This window comes from Haliaeetus leucocephalus, unplaced genomic scaffold (genome assembly GCF_000737465.1).
Source record: "Haliaeetus leucocephalus isolate CR32 unplaced genomic scaffold, Haliaeetus_leucocephalus-4.0 Scaffold143, whole genome shotgun sequence".
Classification (NCBI taxonomy): Eukaryota; Metazoa; Chordata; class Aves; order Accipitriformes; family Accipitridae; genus Haliaeetus; species Haliaeetus leucocephalus.
The window spans coordinates 2,746,375-2,770,371 of NW_010972579.1; the positions used below are offsets into that span (position 1 = coordinate 2,746,375).

Here is a 23,997-nt window from a genome sequence, read left to right on the forward strand (position 1 = left end):
GGGCTGCGGCCGGCGGCCATTTTGCGGGTTCCCCCCGAGGCGCGGGGGAGGGAGGCCGGGCGGGGGCTGCCCGCGGGTCTCCAGCGCGGCAGGCGGCGGGTGCCGCCCCGGCTTCCAGAAGGATCCCACCGGGGGGGGCCTTCCCGGGGACAGGGCGACGCCTCTGCAGCCCCGGCACCCGCCTGCGGTGGGGAGAGGGAGGATGCTGTCCCCGCTGCCCGTGGGACGAAGCACACGGACCCCTTTTCACCCCAGAGCTGCCCCACTCTCCCCTCCAGAGCAGGTGGCTCTGGCCATGATGCTGAGCCATCTTGTGCCATCATCATTATGCTTCAGAGTCAACGATGGCGCTGGAGGGAGCAGTGGGCACCCCAGCTGGTGCTCTTGCCGGGGGTGGCGGGGGGTGGCTGTCAAAGGTGCTGCAAAGCCGAGGCTCTTGCTTGCCCCACAAGGACGAGCTGCTGCTGACATTGCGCTTGGGGGCAGCTGGGCGAGGGACGCCATGTCACTGCGGGCCAGTGCCGGCGGCTTCTGCCTGGAGAAGGGGGTGGTCCCTGAGCAGAGGGACTGGTGCAGAGCCCCATGCTTGGCCACCCGGGCTCCCAGGGAACAGCCCTGCACCTGCCCCATTGTCTTCGTCCTCTGCCTCTTCATCCTCCTCTTCTTCCTCCCCCATGGGGCAGCATTCCCTCCCTCGGACCCTGCAGACCCCCTGCGCACCGGGGTCTCCTGCCTGCTCAGGTCCCATGCCTCTGCTGTGGGGCTCGGGGAGGACAAGGAATCAGCTGAGCATCTCCCCTGCCCCTCCCCCCCCCGGCCATCCTTCCACGCCCTGGTGCCCGGAGCAGCCCCTCGGCAGGTGGCCTCGGTGACATGGTGGGGGGGATGGCAGCAGACCCCCTCCCCGGGTACGGCCAGGGGTGTGGTGGGCTCTGCCATCCCCACGCGCTGCTGCTGACCTCCATTTTGTCTGGGAGGTGGCAGCCGGCGCTGGCACAGATGCTGCCGCTGCCACCCCCCTGCCTCCCTTGTGTGGCCAGAGCTGCAGCCCCCAAACCCTGGGGAGTGTCAGAATCTGGTGTTCCCCCCCTCCCCGGCTGCCCACCCCTCTCTGCCCAGCCATGCTGGTAACCCGCTGGAGCTCACTGCCTTTTCCGTGCAGCTTTTCTCTGCTATGGGTTTTAGCATGCGGAAGAGAAGATGGAGAGAGCGGGCAATGGAGTGTGAGATGACTCGCCTTTGCAGTGGGGATAAGGAGCTGGCCAGCGGCGAGCGAAATGCCTCATCCATGGCCTTAAATTTGCTACTTGCAAATTTAATTCACGTTGAAATTCTCAGGGAGCTGCAAATGCTGCCCTGATGCCATGTCCCCCATTGGGCTAGGTGGGAGGTGAGGGGGCACAGGGCAGGGTGCCCATGATGGCACCAGGGAAGCGGGGGGCTGTATTTCAGCTAGGGCTGGGGGGGCACCTGCCCCTGCCCCTGCCCAGGGATGTCCTCCAAGCTGCTTCCCCACCTGTGGGTGCTGTGCCGGGGAAAACTGCACCGTCACAGCCCCTTGCCCTGCGCGGAGCAGGAGGCAAGCAGGGAGCAGCCGTCGGGTTCGGCAGGCCTGCACCGATGGTGCCGCGTCATCTGGAGCAGCTGCCCCCAGTCTGCCACTGTCCCTGTTGTCCCCAGAGGGAGGGCAGTGTCCCGTGGTCCCACATGGAGCTGGGGGACCCCAACAAGGGGTGCAGGGGAAGGGCTCATTAAAACAAAGCCCGTCAGTGGCTGAGAGCACCGTGGCTTGGGAGGCGCAGCCAGACAGGGCGTCCGTCCTCACCGCCAAGGTGACGTGGGGATGCACGCAGACAAAAGGAGAAACTCGCCTTGGATTTCCCTAGGTGCAGGCAGCTCTTCATCTGCCAGAGCTGCCTGCGGCCCCAGCGAGGCAGCCCCTGCCCCAGGCTGGGCACAGGGAATGGGGCATCCTGGCCGTGCCGACCCACATTAGCATCGCTCAAACCCCGGTGGTCTGCAGCACCCAGGGGACAGGCAGCACGGCATGTCCCCGCAGCATCGTTAGGGGAAGAGTTCACTGCGGGTGGCACTTGGGGACAATGCTCCCCGTCCCACTGGTCGCCTCTTGGTGGTGGCAGGGAGGCTGCCAGTCAGTAGCCCTCAGACTTAAGAGAGCTCTCGTTAGCTAATCTCTGCCCAATTAATCTTAGCTGATCCAGTTAATCATCGCTCTCTAGGCCTTTCGCTCATCACTGAGAGCTGACGGGTGTGCTGGTAGGGATGGGCAGAGAGCAGTGGGCTGCACAGGAAGGGGGGGGAAGGGGTGCCCTGCAGAGCTGGGGGACAGGTCTGGATGTGCACCCTGGCACCATGGCCCTGGGGACTCTGCTGTCCTCCCCTGCCATCTCCTTTGTGTGTGGGGTGGCCCCAGGAGGACGTGGGGAGGGAGCGGGGAGTGGGACCACGGTGCTGGCCCACTCCCAGCTGAACGGCTGATAGCGGCTTATTGAATTTCTCTCGATGGTGGATTAAGCAGGTGGTGGCCGACTGTCCCCAGGCAGAGTGAGCTGGCTGGGCTCGAGTTGCCTGCCTGCCATGGGGGAGGCTTCCTGCCCCTGCCCTGCCTGTCCACAGCCTGCCCGCTGCAGCATGTCCCCTCTCTCTGCGGGATGCTGAGCACCTGTGGCCAGTGTTGCCAGTGCTGGCCGTGGCTGGTGGTGCTGCCACGTTACCTGGGGTGCAGGCTGAAATCCTCCTCGTGGCCGAGCCAGGAAAATAAGTGTCGGGGGAAGGAGCTGGGCAGGGGGCTGTCGGTGCTCCCCAAGGGGACGCGGTGCTGCCTGGGGTCCTTGTGCTGCTGTGGCAGAGGTGGGACTAGAGAGCTGCAGAGGAGCAGGGGGGAAGTGGCGTGTTGCTGACCGAGGAAGCTGAAGAAAATGGATGGAGACAGAAAATGGAGCCCAGCTTGCGGCTTTGCAGCAGGGAATACCGGCAGGGAGAGAAGCCTGTGCCGCTGGGCTTGGCAAGCCAGATGGCTTGCTGGGAATATGCCGGATGTGGGCATTGGGATGGTAGGGAGAGAGGAAAGGTTCTGCTGGCGAGGAGGGGACTTCTCACAGCCGGCGAGGGTGGGCTGAGGGGGTACGGGTATGGAGCTGAGTGGGGCCTCCCAGCAGAGGAGGGCGAGCAGCCACCGATGGAGGGCATACAGCAAGATGAGATGCCCGGAAAAGTGGGACGAAGGAGAAACTGGAGCTTCTTTGTGAGAGGTGATAGGGCTGGAGGGGCCTGTGATGGGAATGGTGCTGGGGCGGGAGGGAACAAGGGCAGGGTCTGAAGCTGCCCGTGGTGGACAGTGGTTGGTCCTGGGGCTGCTGGGGTCGCTGCCGGGTGTGCTGTGCTGGTGCTGGTGGGTCTTGCTGAGGGCTGTGCTGCAACGTGGAAGCCTGGGGACCTGACCCACCTCTTTGTAGCCTTGGGAGCTGGAGAGACAGCAAAGTGGGGGAAAGAGAGCTGTCCAGGTTGTGGAGGAGGGAAGCGTTTGATGCAGGCAGTTGTCGGGTGCCGCGTGGGGTTTAGCCCAGCAATGGATCCATCGTCCCTGAGCACCAGCGGTGCCACAGGGTGGAGCAGCTCAAGCCAATGGCCTCGTGAGGATGCAGCCCTTCCACCCAGGAATATATCCCATCATTTCATGGGAAACCCAACTTTTTTGTTTCCCTTTGGCGAGGAGTCCTGTTTAATTTTTCCTTTCTCCCCCATCTGAGAAAGCAGCAGATTGGGGAAGACAGAGGCCTGTTGGTACATGGCAGCCCGCTTGCCAGCTCAGGGACTCAACGGTGGTGTTAAATGCCCGCTTAAAATAATCCGTGCTCAAGAAAGCCTGAGACCAAATGCTTGAACTCTGGAGCTGGTGGGATTTAAGGGTGCGATTGCTGGCTGAGTGCAGTGGGAGCTCCAGAGCCGTCCCAGCAGGGCAGGGAGGGGAGGGCTTTGGAACTCTAATGGGAGAAGATTTGTCCTCCTCCTGCTGTCAGGGATGCAAGCTTGCTTTTAAAACAGGTGAAGCATTTTTGAAAGAGCGCCCAGCTTATAATACTTTTTGGTTGCAAATTTTTCCACTGTGCCATGAATATACCTGCCTTTGGGCAGAGTATACATTGGTTTTCCTCCCATTCCCTTTGGAAATGAAACCAGAGCTGTGAAACCTCAGTTAGTTTTAAAGCCATCCCCTTCTCTTGGGACACTTTCCCTTTGGTGGATTTATTTTTTTCTTCCTTTCTTTTACCTCCTTTTCCACAAATTTTTCATTTCTACTGTGGGAAAACCCATCTCGTGTTGAGGACCCATCCTTACTGGTCCAATTCCTTCAGGTCATGGTCCGTGTAACCAGAGCTGCGCCATTGCTTGCTCCTGGTCTCCTTCATCCCAGAGTGAGCATCCTGCTGGCAAAGACCAGGCTCGAAAAGCCCCAGGGCATTTGTAAACACCCTTGCAGGAGTCTCACAGGCAGGGATACCGGAGGAGCTGATGCCTGCCTGTGCTGCAGGGTGCTGAGCTCCTCTTCAGCTGGCAGGCTCATCATGAGGAGCCAGGGAGCAGGGGATGGGCAGGAGAGGGGATGGACATTAGAAGGCAGGGATGGATTTTGTCAGGGCTGATCCCAAAGGACCCGGTGGCCAAGGGAAGGACCCCAGCATTCTTTTCTGGCCAATGCTAGTGAGTCTTAACTGGGGCTCGGGGAAGGTGGGACCAGCTGCAGAGAGCCTGGGCACCAGTGCTAGGATGAGTGGCTGCTCTGGGAGATGTTAGAGAGCAGTTTGTTTCATCTTGTGAGGTTTGTGATTAATAATTTATTAGCAAAAAGAGTGGAAAAATGATTGTGACCTGGGAGCTTCAGCTGACTGTGATCGTCACCGGCTTGCTGGCTGGTGCTGCTGCTGCTGACGCCGCACATCTGCTTTTGCCGGGAGCTGAATGAGAGGCAAATACCAGCAGTTGTGTTCAACAGCCGCCTCCTTTCTCGACATGAATGCCATCGTTTTCTCCCCCCTCACCTCCACCCAGTCCTGCTGCCGAGTCCCTGCTCTGCTGGGGCTGGAGCAGAGGCAGGAGGCTTGGCTGATGGGCAGGGAATTGTGGGCTTGCTTGCAGGTGAGGGGCTACCTGCTCAGTGCTGTTGGCAACCCAGGATGGAAAACACTCCTCAGGAGTCATGCTGATGCTGACAGTGCCTACATGGCCCTGTCCCCTGCTGTGGGTGCCCACCAAGTGAGGCCACAGGGTGATGGAGGCTCTGGGTGCTGCCCTGGGGTAAGGATAAGGATGTCCTCTGGGACCGAGCAGGGGGTCCTGACCTGAGATACGGGGGGGAGGTGGGAGAGGCAAAATGTGGGCAGATCGAGGGATGAAACAAAATGTCATCTTTTGGGCAGAGGCAAACCAGCATTCCTGGGAGGTTTTGTTGCACAGGCTTTCCGTTCATCTTTCTGGCACGGGTGCAAGATGGGGATTGGGATGTGAGCTTTCCTAATGCCCTTTTCTTCCCTCCTCGCAGGACAGCCGCTGCTCCCCACTAGCAGGACCCACCTCCAGCCGGCGCAATGGCGGGAGCATCCGTGAAGGTGGCAGTGCGCGTCCGGCCCTTCAACTCACGGGAGATGAGCCGGGAATCTAAATGCATTATACAGATGTCAGGAAGCACCACCAGTGAGTGCCAGTGTCAGGGGCAGAGGGGCTTGGGAAGGCTTTGCATGCTGCATGGTGAGAAGCACGCATGGTCTGGCCGTGGCAGCGAGCACCAGGCTGCTGGGATCTTTGGTGTGGACACCTGTAGCCCCTGGTGTCATTTGGAGGAGGGAATCAGGGGGTGATGTCACCTTTCCCACAGGGAAATGCAGTCCAGCTGTTGAAATGGCAGTGGTGGGATCTACATGGCACCGAGTCCTTGTGTTTCGGTGGTACTGAACAGGGCAATGAGGAGGCAATGAGGGAGGAAGAATCAGAAGATCCTGGAAACGCTGCTGCATGGATGTAGGGCCAAGGGTGCCTGGCCCGTGGTCGCCTGCCCAAGCATGGAAGCCATGCACCGGCCGGCAAGCAGCTCCTGATGGCACTGCCTGGCTGGGTACCACGCACTGCGGTGTGCCGCGACCCATCCCTCCCTCCGCGGGGCTTGGAGCCGCAGCACCAGCAGGATGGAGGGGTGTGGGGGGGTTTGCTGAGGGAACAGTGTGCTCGGGGAGGGGGGATGTAGCATGGGGGCTTTGGGGCCAACTGTCCTGTCAGGAGCCTGTCTGGCTTTCGCTCCTCTTTACATAATGGCTACGGGAAGTATGGGGTGGGAGAGGTGGCTGAATCCCTCCTCTGGCTCTGGGAGCCTCCAGATGGGGCAGCATCTAAAATAACTCCCTCCCTGCCTGCCTGCCTGCCCCGGGCTTCCTGCGTCACCGACGGCGGTGGGTGAAACGCCGGCTCCAGCTGCCCCCGCGGTGCACGCCGCTGGGCTGCCATGACAACCCTGGTGGGAGGGAGAGGAGGGCACCCAAGGGTGCAGGGTGCCTCTGTGACCCCGCCGGGTCCCTCCCTCACCCTAGGCCTGGGGAGCAGGAATGGGGGGGGTCCATGGGGTAGCATCTGCCAGTCTCTGGTGTCCTGGGGGTCTCTCCCTTCCTGGTTGTGCAGGGATGCTCTGTCTGCCTGGGGTGCGGAGCTGCTCCCCCCACTTTACTGGCCCAGCAGGAGCTGCACCTGTGCCCGGGCCTGGGTGCAGGCAGGAGAAACGTCCCTTCTGGCCCTGAAGGGTGGGGGCGACCTGCCCCCCCAGGCCCAGGCCCAGTCAAAAGCATCAGGCATCCCCCACCTCGGCCACGGCTGTGTTTGCTCAGAATGATCGGCCCATGCCCATCCTGCAGCCCCCAGCCCTGCTGTTTGCAACCCCCCCTCCCCAGGCCATGCTGAAGGCCCCTTGTCCCCCTGCCCGTGCTGGGGAGGGCTGGCAGGGCTGTGGGCAGGAGCAGGGCAATGGCCCGGCCAGCCCTTTGCTGACAGCGAGGTTTTTCTCCATGAATGGACAAACCGTCGGCTAATCCCCTTGGCCAGGGGGCTGGGGGGGCTCTGGTGCCTGCTTGGGAAGGCAGGAGGATGCCCGTAGTGCCGGCTGCACCCCCTGCAGAGTGGGAATGTCTCGGCCCCCCTGGCTCCTCACAGAGAAGCCAAAAATAAATGTGTTTGGGGGGGCGAGAGCAAGTTTCTCTTTTCCCAGGATTATTTGCAGAGAGCCCTGCACATACCGGAGCAGGGCAAGTTGTTCTTCTGCCTAATGCGTTAAGCCCCGTGGGGGGGCAGCGGGGGCCAGGACCAGAGAGGGTGAGCCCTTCTCTGCCATCCTTTTCCCCACCAAATTTACAGCCGCCGCCCCCTTGGCTTGCTGCAGCACGGCCGCCTGCCAACACTGCCACTTTGTTCCTGTGGCGTCCCCCCCTCTGTGCAGCCGAAGGGACCAGCCAGGGCACCAACACCCCGGGCCCCTCTCCTGGCAGCTCCTGCCAGGACGGCGAGGAAGGGACCCCAGCTTTCATCCTGCAAGGCCATTAATATTCTCTGGCCGGAGCTGTGCCTCCGCAGGCTTTAAAATACAGCAATTATTTTCTCTCCTGTGGGTCTTGGTTTTTTTTCTGCTCGGTGCTTGCCCACTTGCTATATGCTCTGCCATGCTGCTGGCTTTTCAGGGCGAATATGAGGATCATCTCCAGATGTTTTCCTCCTCCCCTCTTGTCTGTATGTCTGTCTTCCTCCCTCCCCCCTGCCTTTTTTAATCCCCTTTGGCCAGAGCACGAATCTTTTGCAGCAGCTTTGCAAAAGCCCTGGGATGCTTGATCACAGGAGAGGAAAAGACCCACCAGCAGCATTCAGCCATGCTGAGGCAAATAAATGGGAATGAAAGGGGCATGGGGAGAGCATTTCAGGTCAGGGACGGGAGACCTGCTGCTCTCAGTGTGCTCCCTTCTCCCCTCTGTTCCAGTCTCTGGCCTGCTGGGCCAGCTGGGCAGCTGCAGCTGGGATACCCAGAGCTGCTTGGTGCTGTCCCCAGCTGCTCCTCCGCCCCGTGCCTGGTGTGGGCTGACACTGGGATGCAGAACAGCCGCCTTGTGCAACCCCATGCTGCCCGCTCCTGCTTTTGCCCCATTTTTGACTCATTTGGGGGGGGGGGTGGAAGATGCTCCCGTTCACTCTGATAAGGGTGACCTCCACAGGGCAGAGGCAGATGTGAGCCAAGCGCAGGGGGGCTGGGTGGCATGGCAGAGCTGCCAGGTGAACCCCAGGAGCTATTGGAGATGCTCCACCTGACTTCTTGCATGGCCTCTGCACCCACTTCTCTTTGCAGCGGCCACTTGCACACCCTCAACACACCAACTTGGCATCAGCAGGGACAGGCAGCCCCCATGGCTGCCCGCACTGCCCAGAAAGGCCTGGTGCCGTTTCGGTCTGGATCTCAGTGGGGACCTCCAAGTTCCCATTTGTGGCTGCGGGATGGGCAGTTACTATGGACATGTCACTTCCCAGCCCTTTCTCCTGAGAAAGCAGCTCTGGCTTTGGTAATTAGTCTGCCTGGGATGCAGGAGGCATCCGGAGCATCTGAGTCATGTTGTCTCCAGTGGGCAGGCAGGCAGGGAGCCAGCGCCCAGCCCCTCTTTGGTGCTGGTGCTAGGCTCCTGCCCACAGCAAGGGACATCTGAGCAGCACTGTGCTGCAGTTTTTGCAGTCGAGGTTGGATCCTGCCCCCGTTTCCCACCCTCCACCTGCCTGCCTTGCTGCCTTTGTGGGCAGGGATGGATGGGTCTCAGGCCAGAAGTGGCAGATCCCTCCTGGAGGAGAATCCATCATGGCAATGGAGGAGGAATTGGGAACAGAAAGTATCTACATCTGTAACGCTGTGCGCCAGGACATCTGAGCCCACAGGCAGCAGGCTGCACCATGCCCGGGGCTGCTTGGGAAGGTCCCAGCTTGAATCCTGAGCAGGCGCGAGCCCTGGCTGAGTGCCGGCCCTGGGGCAGGGCAGGTTGAGGCTGCAATGGAGGGAGCTCCATTGGCCTCGGTGCTATATGGCCTCCTTGTCCCCGGTGGTGGCAGGAAGCAGCTGTGGGCACGGGAGCTGCGCTGTGCTGGCCTGCAAGGTCATTTCAATGTCGCCGAACATGGCTGATGGCTGGATCTTGTGATTACCCTGCCGGTTTGGGTTTCTTCTGACGCATCTGTTGTTTCAGAAAAAAAACCATCGTAAATGCTTTACAGGGGGAAAAAAGTGGCGAGTGAGGAAGAGAAGTGATGCAGTCTCTAATTTCCATGGCAACGTCCTTTTCATCAGGGGATGGGAAAAAGCAGGCTCTTGTTTCCGCTGGTGGTGTAACACGAAGCATTAATCACCCTGCTGGGGCTGGGTACCCAAAAGAAAGCACAGGGGAGGAGAGGCAGGAGCCGGAGGAGGCCTGGGGGAGCCCTGATGGGGCCGTGGCTGCTCCCACCCCACAGCACTGATGCATGTGGCTTTGGGCATGGCCCCCCAGCTGTGGGGTGAAGGGAGGCTGTGATCCTCCCATGCCAGTGCTGGTGCTGGTCTCCCACGGGCAGGTGCCAAAGCAGGAAGGAGCTCAAGGGAAGGAGACGTTTCCCTCGCTCTGTGCCCAGCGGGATGTTTGGGCAAGGCTCTGCCCTGCTCCCTGGGCTGGTGCAGGCTCTGCCAGCCGTGGCATCCACCTCCTTGGCTGGGACTGTTGGGGACTGGGGGCTCTGGACCCAGCTGCAGAGCTGGAGGGTCCCAGTCCCACTTTCCAAGACCATTTCGGACTGAACCCCATCACCCTTCTCCCCTCACAAGCGGGATGTGGGTGGCGGGGGTACCATGGGTGGACAGGTGGCCTCATGTTCCCATCTGTTTGCCCCTAGCTATCCTGAACCCGAAGCAGCCCAAAGAGACACCAAAAAGCTTCAGCTTTGACTATTCCTACTGGTCCCACACCACGGTAAGCAGCAGGAGGTCTGAGCCTGCCTGGAGCACTGGGCTGGGCTGGGGAGAGGTGGGAGGACCTCTTTGCCAAATTGCTCCTTGTCCCCCTCCTCTCTGCAGCCCGCAGACATCAACTATGCATCTCAGAAGCAAGTGTACCGGGACATTGGGGAGGAGATGTTGCAACACGCCTTCGAAGGCTATAACGTCTGCATCTTTGCCTATGGGCAGACGGGTGCTGGAAAATCCTACACCATGATGGGGAAGCAGGAGAAGGATCAGCAAGGCATCATCCCGCAGGTACTGCCTAGTGAAAAGCTGCCTGTTCTGCTGGTCCTAGTGAGATGCCAAAAGGAAAACTGGAGTGGAGAGGGAAGAGGGGAGCAGGGTGGGAGCGGGGCCAGGCTTTGCCGAGGTCTACGGCAGCCCTGCTGTGGCAGTGAGCCAGCGTGGCTGTGCTGGAGGGCGGGGGAACAAGGAGGGTCATGCCAGACTCCTCCAAGACCAGATGAATTACGCTCTGGCTACATGAGGCTGGTGTTTGTGAGCAGCAGTAGTCCAAATGCCAAGCTGGTGGCGGCAGTGCTTGCCGAGAGCTGCCGCATGCTGGTCCAGCAGAGCACTGGGGCAGGTGCTCTGGGGATGCTGAACTCCCCATATCAGCAGGGGGGCTTCTGCCAGCTCCCCAGGAGCCATCCCAACACTCAGGGGCTCTGGTTTTTGGGGTGAGAAGGTAGAAATCCCTGTGGCCAGGGCACCCCGGGCAGGGGCATCCTTCTGGTGGGGGGCTGAGCAGCCTGGCTCTTCTCTCCGCAGCTGTGCGAGGACCTCTTCTCCCGCATCAATGACACAACGAATGACAACATGTCGTACTCTGTGGAGGTAGGCACCCCATTGCCTGTCCAGCTCCAGCCTCCCACCCAGCTCTGCAAGCCATGCCGGTGTGCAGCCCCCTCTTTGGGGGTCCCGTCCCTGGGTGTGGGGTGGGGTGGGTGAGCAGGACCTGATTGTGCCTATACACTGAGTGTCCACGTCCTGCCGGCTGCTAGCCCTGCCTGTGCCCTCTGCTCTAGGTGAGCTACATGGAGATATACTGTGAGCGCGTGAGGGACCTCCTGAACCCCAAGAACAAGGGGAACCTGCGGGTGAGGGAGCATCCCCTTATGGGCCCGTACGTTGAGGACCTTTCCAAGCTGGCTGTGACCTCCTACAATGACATCCAGGATCTCATGGACTCTGGGAACAAGGCCCGGTGAGTTGGGGGAACAGGAGATGGCCAGGATTTGGAAAGCTTGCAGACATTTCCAGAAGGTCCTGCTTAACTTCCTTGCTTTGCCAGTTTGGCTGCTCTGGAGGTGGCAGTCCCCTCCTGTCTGAGCATTGGGTACCCCCCACTTATTTTCACCTTACCTCCTTCCTGCTCTCAAAACGCCCTGGAGCCAGCAGGAGAAAGCCTGGACTTTTGCACATCTCCTCCCAGAGTCCTCTCCTGTCCTCCAGACTTGCCTTCCCATCATGTACCCTGTCCTGAAATGAGCCCTGGCCTCATTGCCAGCCACTCTGGTGTCCCCTGCAGAGTGTCATACCTCCCTGTCCTCCTCTCCCCGCAGCACGGTGGCTGCCACCAACATGAACGAGACCAGCAGCCGCTCCCACGCTGTGTTCAACATCATCTTCACACAGAAGCGGCATGACGCTGAGACGGACATCACCACGGAGAAGGTGAGAGCAGAGTCTGGGGGACGTGGGGGAACCTGCATGGACCCAGGAAGGGCTTTGTGTGCTATCGACAGCACTTGGGACGAGATGGTGCGGCCTCATGGAGGGTTGAAACAGGATGGAGATAAGTCCCAGGCACACTCTGGGCTCACAGTCCCTCGAGGGACTGGCCCCTGGACAGGATATTTGGCAGCTGGTGCCCTCCAGCCCTGCCTGCAAGGATGTTAGCCCTGCTCCTGGCCAAATCCTGGCAAGGATGAACCCGCAGAGCCCGCCTCTGCCTTCAGAGCAGTGTCACCTTGCAAGAGGTCTTTGCTCCCTCTTCGGCTCTGTGCCAGGGCCTGGTTTGTTGTGCCTGCCAGGGCTGACAGCCTTGTCTCTGCCTGCAGGTCAGCAAAATCAGTTTGGTGGACCTGGCAGGGAGTGAGCGAGCCGACTCCACTGGTGCAAAGGGCACAAGACTAAAGGTGAGAGCTGGTGTGGGGTCCCCTTCTGCCATTGGGAACGCCGTGTCCTGCCCCCTTGTCCCCAGCTGTGACATGTCTTTTCCTTGCCTGGTTCCTTGCCCACTATGCTGCCAAAATCCTTGACGGGGTTTTATTTGAAGGCTGCCCAGTGCCAGTTCCACTGCAGTCCATGAGTCCCACCTGGGAGGTGCTGGTTACCCAGTAAGACTAGCTGCTCTTTGCCCATCCCCTGCTGGGACTTCCCAATCCTCCTTGTACACTGGACTTTAGCGCCGCTCCGAAATGGGGCCTGAGCATCTGGGGTTTTCCTCTCTCCATCAGGAAGGAGCAAACATCAACAAGTCCTTGACCACACTGGGGAAAGTCATCTCTGCCTTGGCCGAAATGGTAGGTAGCTGGAGCACAGACGAGCAGTGGCACTGTGTGGGAATGGGCTGAGCTCAGCAGGGGTGGGGTCAGCTCTGAGGGATGGAGCATCCCAGCTCTGAGGGATGAGCAGATACATCCCAAGCTGCCCCCAGGGCTGGGACGAGGTGGGCTGGTGAGGCTGCTCTCTCGCTGCGGACCTGCACCCGCTGCTCTCTGCTTGGGGGATGGAGAGCTGTGGTGGGCGCTGAGGGGGGGAGCAGCTCACTTAAACAGTCTTTTCCCTCTCTTTGCAGGATTCGGGGCCGAACAAGGTAGGTAGCCTGGCCGGGCTTGTGAAGGGGGGGTTGGTTTTTAGTACAGGTGGTTGCGAGTGGGTGGCAGGGTGGCTTAGGGGTGAGGCTCTGCCCAAACCCATGCCATGCTTCTCCTGGGGGCTGGCAGAGCCCTCAGCATCCTCCTCACCCTGTGGGTCTCAGTACCCAGCGTTTAACACCCGCCCTGGCCCAGACTGGGCATTTTACATGCAGGACCTGTGGAGCTGAGCAGAGCTCCCTGAGGTCACGGTAGACAGGCAGAGCCATCCTCCTCCGAGTCCCCATGGCTGGGGACTGGCTGTCACCTTCCTTTTGAAGAAAGCAGGCAGCCTGACAGCCCTTCCCTCCTCTCTCCATCCCCCAGAACAAAAAGAAGAAGAAAACGGATTTCATCCCCTACCGGGACTCAGTACTGACCTGGCTGCTGCGGGAGAACCTGGGTGAGGACATGGGTGGGAGGTGTGGGCTCAGTGGCGGGCATGGCTGCTAAGCAGAGGGTGACGGCTGGGGCAGGGACCAGCATCTCCCTGATGTGGGTGTATCTCTCTGGGCAGGTGGCAACTCCAGGACGGCCATGGTCGCTGCTCTCAGTCCTGCCGATATCAACTATGATGAGACCCTCAGCACCCTCAGGTAGGAAGAAGTACCCTTGTCCCCCCACAGTGGGCGAGGGCAGGGGGGGTGTCTGAAACCCAGGCACTGCCACATGCTCTCCTCACCTCTGTGGCAACCCTGGCTGGGGTGGTGCTGTGGGGGGACCCTGCAACCTCAGACAAGGGGCCAAAGGATTGTCCCAGTGCTGGGATGTTCCAAAGGTTCGTTTGCTGGAGGGGCTTAGTGGCACTCCCACTTGCCCAGCAGCTGGGGGTTTGCCCCCCCTGCCGCTGCTCAGGGTTCTGCCCTTCCCTAGGTACGCTGACCGTGCCAAGCAGATTCGCTGCAATGCCGTCATCAACGAGGACCCCAACAACAAGCTCATTCGGGAGCTGAAGGACGAGGTGGCACGCCTACGTGACCTTCTCTATGCCCAAGGCCTCGGGGACATCATTGACAGTAGGTACCGCCAGGTGCTCTCTGGCAGTGGCTCCAGGCAGGGGTGGCCTGGATTCCCCCCAGCCTGTGGGACCGGTGTCCCCGCAACTACCCTGCATCCTGCTCTGCCAGCCACACGGCAGCATCACGCTGCCAAAGCGTGGTTAGGATGCCTCCGGCAAGCCCCTGAGTGCGCATTTGCAACCCCCAGCCCACTTCTGTAAGGAGGAGGAGCTGCTCTAGACCCAGCAGACCTCCCCTTCTCCCCCTCCACCTCCCATCTTCAGCATCCCGTGCCCAGCAATGGTGCCAGGAAGATGTTCCTGGGGCTGCGCCCACCTGTGGCCTCTCTTCCATGTGCTGTTGGATATCCTACTGAGATGAACCCACTCTTGTTCTGTTCTCTCTGTCTTACCCCCACTCCCTGCCCTCTCTCTCTCTCTTAGCCCATCCTGCTGCGGAAGGATCCAAATGTGTGTATTCCCCATCACTGGTACTCTCTGTTGCTTCATGGCTTTTGGGAGGCATAGGCTGCACCCAGGGGCACCTGTGCAGCATGGGGAAGGGCTCCCGTAGCCAGCCCCAGCTGATGGAGAGGGGCTTGCTGTCCCCAGGGAGCTGGCAAAGGGAATGGTGGCAGAGTCACAGTTAGCACCTGGGCTTGGGATAGCGCTCGGAGGGACCAGCGTCCTCCGCCGTGCCAAGGGCCTGATCCCCACGGGGACTCCTTCCTCCATGCTGTCATGATGTTTCGTGTCGCTGCTGCTGCTGCTGTCGCTGCTTCTGCTGGCGCTGGGGCTTGTTGGGACTGGAACCCGGCACGGCGCTTGGGCGGGCTGGCACAATGCTCTCCTGATGGAGGGCTGTGTGGTGATGGCCAGGAGGGTTTTGCCCATGGATAAGCACTGTCGCCCCATCCTGCCCTGGGCTATGGCGAACCCCCTGAGGAGACATGGACCTGGCCCCTCCCCTCCTGGCTCAGCTCCCTGGGCTGATGGAGATGGGTGATTAATGCTGCACCTGCTAGCCTGTGCCCTGCCCTCCTCTGGCACAGCGCGCTGAGGCCCTGCGACTTCTCAGGCCTGGAGGAGCATCTCTGATACCTGTGTCCCTTTGCCACGGGGTCCGGTGGCAGCTGATGCTCGGGGTGCCGGCAGGCAACTGCTGCTGCCTGTAATGGGTGTTTTGCCACCTTGCCCTCACTTTGCTCTCTCTCTGGCTGCCTGGCCAAGGCGCTGCTCCAGCGGGCCAGGGGCTTGGGCTCTGCCAGTGAGGGGATCCCACAGCTACTCCTCCTCCATCCCCCTGACCCTTTTGTGGTGGAGGGCCACTGCCTCTCCTCCCCTTCCCTTCTTGTTCTCTGCTCTCAGATCCAGCTAATCTGGGGCAGCTGGGCAGGGAAAACCACTCAGGCTGTGTTGATGGGGGAGGATGACAGGGGCAGTGGCACGCTCTTGGCAAGGATGGTCGATCCCAGACCTGATGGCTGCAGGATCTGGTGTTGCAAAAAAGCATCCCCGGGAGCCCAGGAAGGCTCCAGGGCTGTTCCAGCAGCTGCTTCCCAAAACAGCCCAGTGCTCCTGGCGGGCTGCCCGGGCTGGGGGAGAGACACGTGTGCCCTTGCCCTGCTGCTGCCTGCACCGCTGTGCTGTCGCCTGTGCCTTTTCCTTGTAATTCCTGGCTTTCTTCTCGATGCATCCGGCCACTCTTTTTTTTTTTTCCCAACAGCTTTTCTTCTCTCTATCTTTCTCTTTCTCTCTCTCTTCCTGTCCATGTGTCTTTCCCTGGCCCAACACTCCTTCCCCACCCGTAGATGTGTCCGACTTTGAGAACAATAATGATGCTAGAGGGGCAGAGCTGAGTCACCGCCATGACAATCTCTCCACAGTGACGAATGCCATCGCCGGGATCAGCCCCTCTTCCTCCCTGTCGGCCTTGTCCAGCCGTGCCGCCTCCGTCGCCAGCCTCCACGAGCGCATCATGTTTGCTCCAGGCAGTGAAGAAGCGATCGAAAGGCTCAAGGTAAGAGGCCAGCACCTGGCAGGATGGAGGGTTCAGCTCAACGCTCTTGCACTGAGGCTTGTGGAGGGGGCTCGGTATTTTCTGGAAACCCATTATGGATGACGCTCATGGAAAATGATGCTCAGGCATGCTCTTGCAGAGTAGGCAGACCCAGAGCTGCCCAATGTTGTGGACTGCCAGATGGGAGAGGGTTTGCCATGGTAGAGCCTTCCTGGTGCTGCCATCCTTCCCATGGGGTGACTGCTGCCTCTGCCCTGCGGGACAGGTGCTCGTGGCTTGGGGTGGGTGCTCCTGGCTCAGCATTGTGCAGGAGCAGGCTGGCAGCAAGGGGATGGAGAGGATGATCTTCCTGCCTTGCTCTTTGAAGATGGCGATGATGGAAAGATGGGGGTGAAATGCTGCCATTGCTTGTTTAAACCAGCCTGAAACTGGGACCAGCGTCCCGCTGTGGCATGCTGGGCAGAGCCTGGCAGAGCAGGCAGGTATGCTAACCTCCTGCTAACCCCGTGCTCACCAGGAAACAGAGAAGATCATCGCGGAGCTGAACGAGACATGGGAGGAGAAGCTGCGGAGGACGGAAGCAATCCGGATGGAGAGGTGGGTGGGTTGGGGTAGGATGGGACAGTGTGGGGTTCCCCAGGCATCTCCCCTCCTCTGCACTTTGCCTACAGCAGTTCAGGTCCTGGGGGCAGCTGGGCAATTTGACCGTGCAGCTGTACCCTACCCCAGCACCCACCACGTTAGCCTGCATGGACGTGGTCTGCTCTGAGAAACCCTCCTGAGGCACGGAGTTAGCTGAAGCAAGCCCTATGGCTGTGATCTGTGGGGCAAACCCATGGGCTGAGGTCCCATCCTGGGTTTGTCTAGTGCTGGCTCCAGGGGCTCATGAGTCTTTAACAGGCTCTTCTTTCCCTTGCTCCTTCAGGGAAGCGTTGCTGGCTGAAATGGGGGTGGCCATGAGGGAGGATGGAGGCACCTTGGGTGTTTTCTCTCCTAAAAAGGTAGGATCATCTTATTCTCTTCTTCCTGGCAAACGAGGGCTGTTTTGTACCCCTGCAGCTCCCTTCTGACCTGCCCTGTCGCTGCCAGCCAGCCCCAAATATTTCTCTAGCCTTTTCTTGGCTCTGAAATCTATGGGGGAAATCCCAGTGTTAGCCCTGCTGGGTACAAACATCGGTAGAAATACATGGCTAAATGTCCAGCCTCCGTTGCCTGGATGCTGTCCCCATTCAGGTGGGGCTTTGCTGATGATCACTGTGTTGGACTTCAGTATCAGCTTATAAAAATCCATACTTTGGGGTATACGAAATTGCTGCCCCTGAAACCAGCAAGTCCTCACTCAGAAATGTGGGTGTGGAAATATTCCATACCCTTTATTGCTTGTAGCATCCTGGAAAGTATTTTCTAAGCAAAAACTGGCTGTGCCCCAAAGAGTTAGTGTCCCAGCAAACCCTGCCAAGCACCAGTTACAGCACATCACTGCCCCTCACTTGTCTGTATAACCATTGTGGTAGTGGCGTCCGGTTTACAGCCCCAACCCTGTGAAGCCCGCAGAGCAGCATGGGCTGCCAAGGTGCAGGCACGTGCTCATAGCACCAGGGTGCGTTCACTTGGCTCTCCTGCCACACTGAGGGATGCTCTGAGAGCTGCCCCGGCAGCTGATGCTGGTTGGCTTGGCCAAACATCTTAGTAGATGTGTGCGTCCCCAGCTGAGGTGGTGACACTTGCTGATGAAAGCTTCGGGACCTTCCCCTTGCATGCCTTGGCATGGCTCTTAGGACAAATTTCTACACCGTTGTCTTTGTTTCTCATTCTTGTCTCAGTCGCTGCCTGTTAGGACCCCAGATCTTTGTGTAGAAAGCATGGGGGTTTATACCCTGAAGCAGGTTGGTCTTGGAGGTGGGGCATTGCTGTGGTGGTCTTGATGCCTCCTTGCTCTTCATCTATCTGGTGGGTGAAAACTTCTCTGACTCTTCCAGTGGCTGGTGAGGAAAGTTAGCGTCGATAGTGTGCAAAACCCCGTTTCATTAAGGGCAAAGCAGGGCAGGACTTCGTTGTCCTGCTGTATGCCATCGCTGGGGTGGTTACGTCTCGAAGGAGCTCAGTGGAAGGTAAAGCATCTGACTTCTACTAGCCAGCCTTGCAAATCTGGAGAAAAACTGCAAGCTGAAGGAGTCTCAGACCCTGCGGCTTCGTATCTGCTCAGAGGGGCCTGAGGTTAAATGTTACAGCCAACTTACTCCTGCTAGCCACCATGGAGAAGAGCCTGCGTTTCCCCCTTGGCCTCCAGCTCTCCTGCACTATTTGGAGTGAGTCCCTCCTATCAGCCAGGGCTTGTAGCACTGTTGTGAGGGGGAAACCTCTGCATGCCGGGTGTTAGCAGGCTGATTAAGACATTTCTTATGGTCTCTATCCTTATTTCTGGGAAACTCAGAACTTCACCTGCTGATACTCCTGGGACTTTGCCTGTTGCCTGAAGGTGCAATCACAGCAGCTTGCAATGGGGTGAGACAAGCTAGCTGCAGACAGAGAGGTCTGTGGCCGGGGGAGAAAATTCCCTCTTGTCAAGAGCAAAGTGGTTTGTGACCTAGGGGAAGAAAGTGTTGGGAGGCAGCTCTTAGGAAGGACACCAGGGAGTGAAATTCAGCCTGGAGATACAGCTTCAGGTTTCCACTACTTTTGGTTGAACTTCTGGTCTAGGACCTGCTCTTTTGGGTGCTTTATCTGTCCTTGTACTGTCAGTGGAGGAAAACAGGCACTTTTAGTTCCTCTCACCCTAAACCAGCTGTTGCATGGGATGTGTCTCTGCCTCAGCTACACTGTCCATAGCAGAGCTGGGGGCTACGGTGAGGCAAGGGCCATGGACCACAGTGCGGGCGAGCAGGGTCATGCCGCAGGAGACACTAAGCCATATCAGGGACTCCCCATTGGAAGTGTTCTGCTCCATGTTGGGCCTGTTTGCAACACAAGTTTTCAAAGGCAGCTGGCGGAAGGGTGCCCAGAGCTCAGCCCTTTGAGGAGGGAAGTAGAGAGGCATGTGGAGGCAGGTCATCTTCATCCCAGCTGCTAGGTTCTCTGCAGTCCCCTTGAAAAGTACACGCCTGGGCATGTTGTCCTGGAGCTATGGAGGGCAGGAGAGCCCATGCAGGAGGCAGCCTGAGGTGCTGCTGAGTTCCCATCTCCCTCAGGAGCATCCCTCAGCACCTGGGTAGATGGGGCGCACCAGGGTGACTCCTTGTTCGTCTCTCCCAGACGCCCCACTTGGTCAACCTGAACGAGGACCCGCTCATGTCCGAGTGTCTTCTCTACTACATCAAGGATGGGATAACAAGGTGAGGGCGAGGTCCTGCGGACCAGTGGGAGCCTAGCCCGGATCTCAGTGCCTGACTTGCCTGGGTGGGCAGCAGGGTGACAGCTGTCCCCGGGTTGGGCACTGTTCCTGGGGCATCCCCAAAGTGCCATAGCCATGTGGGAACAATGTGTTTGCCTGGCAATGTTGTTAGGGATGTTGGTCCTGCTATGCACCAAGGGCTGCTCCTCTTAGCCCCAAGGATGGTTGTGGGGGGAGGCCCAGGGAGGGTCTGCTTTGAGGAAGGATTGAGCTGGGTTTCCCCCGGCAGGGTTGGCCGGGAAGATGCAGAGAAGAGGCAGGACATCGTTCTCAGCGGGCACTTCATTAAGGAAGAGCACTGCCTTTTCCGCAGCGACACCAAAACTGGTGGTGAAGGTATTCCTTGTCCAGAGGGGCTCCACCTCCCTGGGGACCTCAGTCCCTCTGCATGTCCCCAGCACCTGTCCCCAGCCGGGGCTCCGGCCCTCCTCAGAGTAGTGGGGCTCTCCTGCATGGCCGTGGTCTCTCCAAGCTTCCAGAGTGAGCTACAGCCCTCACTTAGCTGGGAGGGAAGCTCATGCAAGGCACATGGAAGCTGCCACGGTGAGGCAAGCCAGGGAGATCAGGGCGGGAGGGAAGAGCAGACTGTAGATGATTCTTGCAGAGCAGAGCCCACGCTGCAAACCAGAAGGAACCTGGGGGTGAAAGGGCTTTGGGAGATGAGCCTGGGGAGGCTGGAGATGCATGCTGGAGGCTCTGATCTCCTCTCACATCCAGTCTCTAGCTGCTTCTAGTCCTTGGGACTGCTCTGATTAGCATGAGGTTGGCCGAGTCCCATTTGTTGCCCAGGGCATGGGTGCTGCTGCTGGGTACCCTGGTTCCCCCTACTCCACACCTGGGGTGCTGGCTGGGGCAGCTCTCCCTTTCTAAGGCTGCAGAAGCAGCGGAGTGGGAGATGAGGGGTTTATCCCTCTGCTTCCACCTTACCTTTGCTCCCTGTCTCCCCCTCCCACTGTCTCTGCAGTAATAGTGACCCTGGAGCCCTGTGAAGGTGCTGACACCTATGTGAACGGCAAAAAGGTGACAGAGCCCAGCGTCCTGCGCTCAGGTGGGTCCCCAGAGCCAGCTCACCAGCGCTGCTCTAACCTGCCTCCCTCCATCCAATGGGGGGGCCTGCACATTGTCCCACATTAAACCCACGCCCTCACCCCATGCCCCGCGTGCATCCCTGTAGGAAACCGCATCATCATGGGGAAGAGCCACGTCTTCCGCTTCAACCACCCCGAGCAGGCTCGGCAGGAGCGGGAGCGGACCCCATGCGCTGAGACCCCCGCCGAGCCTGTGGATTGGGCTTTCGCTCAAAGAGAGCTGCTGGAGAAGCAGGGCATTGACATGAAGCAGGAGATGGAGCAGCGGTGAGGGCACAGGGGCTGGGGCGATGGGGAGTTGGGTATCCACCTCTAAGTTGGTCATCCTCTCCTTCCCCGTTCCTCCCAGGCTCCAGGAACTGGAGGACCAGTACCGGAGGGAGCGGGAGGAGGCGAATTACCTTCTTGAGCAGCAGAGGCTGGTAGGTGGCCAGGACCTGACTCCTTCTCAGGCTGTCCAGGCATGACTGAGTTCTGTCAGATGTTTGCATGGGGTGGCTCTGTGTGTCCTAAAAATAAGAGCAAACCTGTTGTTCCTGGGGTTGTCCTCATAAACACGGATTCAGAGGAGGGAGGAAGCCAGGTTCCTGCGGGTTGGGGGGAGAAGCTCTGTGTGGCAGCATGGAGGAAGGTCACACCTTGTGGGTTGCATCATCCTTCTCCCTGCTTCCCCCCAGGACTATGAGAGCAAATTGGAGGCTTTGCAGAAGCAGATGGACTCTAGGTATTACCCTGAGGCAAATGAGGAAGAGGAAGAACCTGAGGATGAAGGTGAGGTCTGGGTTTTGATGCTCTCTGCAGGAGCAAGAAGAGTGGACCATGGGTCCCCTGGGCACCTCTGCACTGATGTCCTCCCTCCCAGCGGTGAGGTGACTGTCTCTCCATGTCCCCACAGTGCAGTGGACAGAGCGGGAGTTCGAGCTGGCCCTCTGGGCCTTTAGGAAGTGGAAGTGGTACCAGTTCACCTCCCTGCGCGACCTGCTCTGGGGCAACGCCATCTTCCTCAAGGAAGCCAATGCTATCAGCGTGGAGCTGAAGAAGAAGGTGGGTGCCCGGGGCTCCTCTCTGGCTTGCTGCAGCACCCACGGCTGAGGCCACAAGTGTGGGCAGCCAGGGAAGTGCTGAGGAGGGGGTTGCTGAAGACACAGCATGGAGCCCGCTGTCCTCCAGGGTGGCTCACCATCCCCCTCTGTCCCTCTCCAGGTCCAGTTCCAGTTCGTGCTCCTCACAGACACGCTGTACTCGCCTCTCCCTCCCGACCTGCTGCCTCCTGATGCCGCCAAGGACCGGGAGAAGCGGCCATTCCCCCGGACCATCGTGGCCGTAGAGGTGCAGGACCAGAAGAATGGGGCGACGCATTATTGGACCCTGGAGAAGCTGAGGTAGGCAAACGATGGCTGCGCTGGGGAGGGCTCGGCCGGCCTCAGCCTGGTTTCTCACCGCTGCCTGCCTCATCCCCCTCTGCCTGCAGGCAACGCCTGGACCTGATGCGTGAAATGTATGACCGTGCAGCAGAAGTGCCTTCTAGCGTCATCGAGGACTGCGACAATGTGGTGACCGGCGGAGATCCTTTCTACGACCGCTTCCCCTGGTTCAGGCTGGTCGGCAGGTGAGCGCTTCGGCTCCTTCTAAGCGCGGCTGGGACCCGCAGGCAGCCCCGTGGGAGGAAGCGATGCTGGCTCTGCCATGTGCAGGGTGTTCATCTCCCTGGGGCTGCACTGTGGGAGGATGCATTGCCCTCCCGGTGCCGGTCAGGGCCCATCTTGCCTGCGGTGGCTGTCCTCTGCATTGGCTGCCGGGACCCCGAAGGACCCACAAGCCACTGGCAATGCTCCTGCTGCCTGCCCTAACACAGTGCTGTGAGGCACGGGCTCTTGGCTTGCTGCCGGTGGGAGGCGGGGGGCTGCGGCTGTCCCGCAGGCCGAGAGCCCGTGTCGTCGTGACCTCTGCCCCGGTGGGCACGTGTCCATGTGCACGCGTTGGTGTCCAAGCATCCGTCTGTACGGTATGTGCCGTGCGTCTCCATGCGCTTCCTGCATGCTGGTTGGAAGGGTGCGGTGCCAGCGATGAGGACGGGCCACCCTGGAGGAGGGGTCTGCCCTGGTGGGCAGGGGGAGCAGGGGGTGAGCCGCATGGCCCAACCAACCGCATCTGCCGTGGAGGCATCCCCCCCATGCCACGGCATGTGGAGAGATTCCCTTCGGTGGTGGGGGTGGCGGCAAGCCTCGTGCCACCCACTCTGTCCCTGTGTTGTCCGCAAAGCCAGTGAGGGGAATCCCCACCGTTTGCACCAGTTCCTTGGGTCGCTCTTTTTTCTGCCCTTTATAGCCGACGGCTGTTGGTGGCTTCCTTTAGAAACGCACCGGATGGGCAGGTCTTTATTTCCCGACATCCCTTGGTTTAAGCAGAAAAAAAACCTACCCCAAAATCCAACCAAGAAAAAAAAAAATACCCCCCCCCAAAAGCAAAATTCCTATTCTTGCTCTCTCTGTTTGGAACAGCTGGTGTTAACCTGTCTTCTATCTTGTTGTACTAACCTTAGTTCAGATATCTCTGGCTGCAACAGCTCTCCTCTTTTCAACACATGCATGAGCGAGCGCATGGCTGATCTCACCCCCTCCCCTACCTTCTCGAACCCCGACTCCGACATCACCGAGCCTGCTGACGAGCAGCACCAGGGGCAGGAGGAGGCGGAGGACCTGGAGGAAGACATCTTTCCGGAGTGCCCGCTGTGTGATGGCCGGGATCCGTTTTACGACCGCTCCCCCCTGTTCAGTTTAGTAGGAAGGTTGGTGAGGTTTTAGGAGAGCATGCCGGGAAGGAACTAGCTCTTTCGCATGAGGGAACTGCTTTCGGACATGACTCCCACCTCCAGGGCGTCCCAGAGGCACAGGGGGTGGCTGGCCGGCTGAGATTGCTGCTGAGCCCGGGGCGCCAAGCAGGGCGGTGAGGTGCCCACCGAGGTAGGGCTGTGTGATGAGCACAGTGGCAGTAGGGAACAGCGAGGGAAGGCGGACAGCACCAGCTCCGCCGGAGACCCTTTAGGCAGGTCCCTCTCCCCGGGGCAGCCCCCGAGAAGGGGAGCTCTGCTGCATCCCGGCACCAGAGGAGCTGGGCGAGCTGCATGGGGGTCTCGGACCTGGGCATTTCTGTCCCAGGGAGGGCCACCTCCCAGCTGGCTTGGGGTGACCCACCACGGTGCCACTGCCTGGGGCCATGCAGGCACTTCGAAGCCGCGTGTGCCTCTGCCACCAGCTTGGCCGTCCCACCTGCGTCGGTCAGTGTGAACCCCCCCCGGACGCAGAGGCTTGGATGTCCCCAGGCGTTCGGTTGGACAAAGCTGATGGGAGTAAGGGGAGAGCCGGGCACAGGAGGGAGAGGAGGGCTCTGCGAAAAGTGGCATTTTTCTCTCACTGCCTGTGCCCAGTGCTTGGCTTGGGCCATCCCTGCTGGCTTGGCACAGGAGATGTTCAGGGAGATCGCGGGGACACGGGTGCAGGCTCCAAGTCCTCCTCAGCTCCGGCCGAAGATAAGAGCTTTGGTTTCTCATACCTGTTGGCCAGGAGCCCCCCCCTGAGCTCCATCA

At 59.7% G+C, this 23,997-nt stretch overlaps 1 protein-coding gene across 2 annotated transcripts in view; it reads left to right on the forward strand.

The window, feature by feature from the left end:
- The first annotated feature begins 5,606 nt into the window (after nucleotides 1-5,606).
- KIF1A (kinesin family member 1A) overlaps nucleotides 5,607-23,997 on the forward strand; it is a 34,008-nt gene continuing 15,617 nt past the window's right edge. Inside the window, exons 1-26 of one of the 2 annotated variants that reach the window (XM_010561270.1) lie at nucleotides 5,607-5,712; nucleotides 9,949-10,025; nucleotides 10,130-10,309; nucleotides 10,826-10,891; nucleotides 11,083-11,261; nucleotides 11,620-11,731; nucleotides 12,118-12,195; nucleotides 12,517-12,582; nucleotides 12,858-12,875; nucleotides 13,243-13,318; nucleotides 13,433-13,511; nucleotides 13,789-13,931; nucleotides 14,357-14,383; nucleotides 15,799-15,932; nucleotides 16,450-16,529; nucleotides 16,858-16,933; nucleotides 19,185-19,264; nucleotides 19,553-19,659; nucleotides 20,288-20,371; nucleotides 20,498-20,678; nucleotides 20,761-20,833; nucleotides 21,089-21,182; nucleotides 21,307-21,455; nucleotides 21,615-21,793; nucleotides 21,883-22,020; nucleotides 22,954-23,199. In XM_010561270.1, coding sequence (XP_010559572.1) covers nucleotides 5,607-5,712; nucleotides 9,949-10,025; nucleotides 10,130-10,309; nucleotides 10,826-10,891; nucleotides 11,083-11,261; nucleotides 11,620-11,731; nucleotides 12,118-12,195; nucleotides 12,517-12,582; nucleotides 12,858-12,875; nucleotides 13,243-13,318; nucleotides 13,433-13,511; nucleotides 13,789-13,931; nucleotides 14,357-14,383; nucleotides 15,799-15,932; nucleotides 16,450-16,529; nucleotides 16,858-16,933; nucleotides 19,185-19,264; nucleotides 19,553-19,659; nucleotides 20,288-20,371; nucleotides 20,498-20,678; nucleotides 20,761-20,833; nucleotides 21,089-21,182; nucleotides 21,307-21,455; nucleotides 21,615-21,793; nucleotides 21,883-22,020; nucleotides 22,954-23,199 — 2,828 coding nt within the window. The remainder of the gene's footprint in view (nucleotides 5,713-9,948; nucleotides 10,026-10,129; nucleotides 10,310-10,825; nucleotides 10,892-11,082; nucleotides 11,262-11,619; nucleotides 11,732-12,117; nucleotides 12,196-12,516; nucleotides 12,583-12,857; nucleotides 12,876-13,242; nucleotides 13,319-13,432; nucleotides 13,512-13,788; nucleotides 13,932-14,356; nucleotides 14,384-15,798; nucleotides 15,933-16,449; nucleotides 16,530-16,857; nucleotides 16,934-19,184; nucleotides 19,265-19,552; nucleotides 19,660-20,287; nucleotides 20,372-20,497; nucleotides 20,679-20,760; nucleotides 20,834-21,088; nucleotides 21,183-21,306; nucleotides 21,456-21,614; nucleotides 21,794-21,882; nucleotides 22,021-22,953; nucleotides 23,200-23,997) is intronic. The other variant, XM_010561271.1, reaches the window with a different exon arrangement.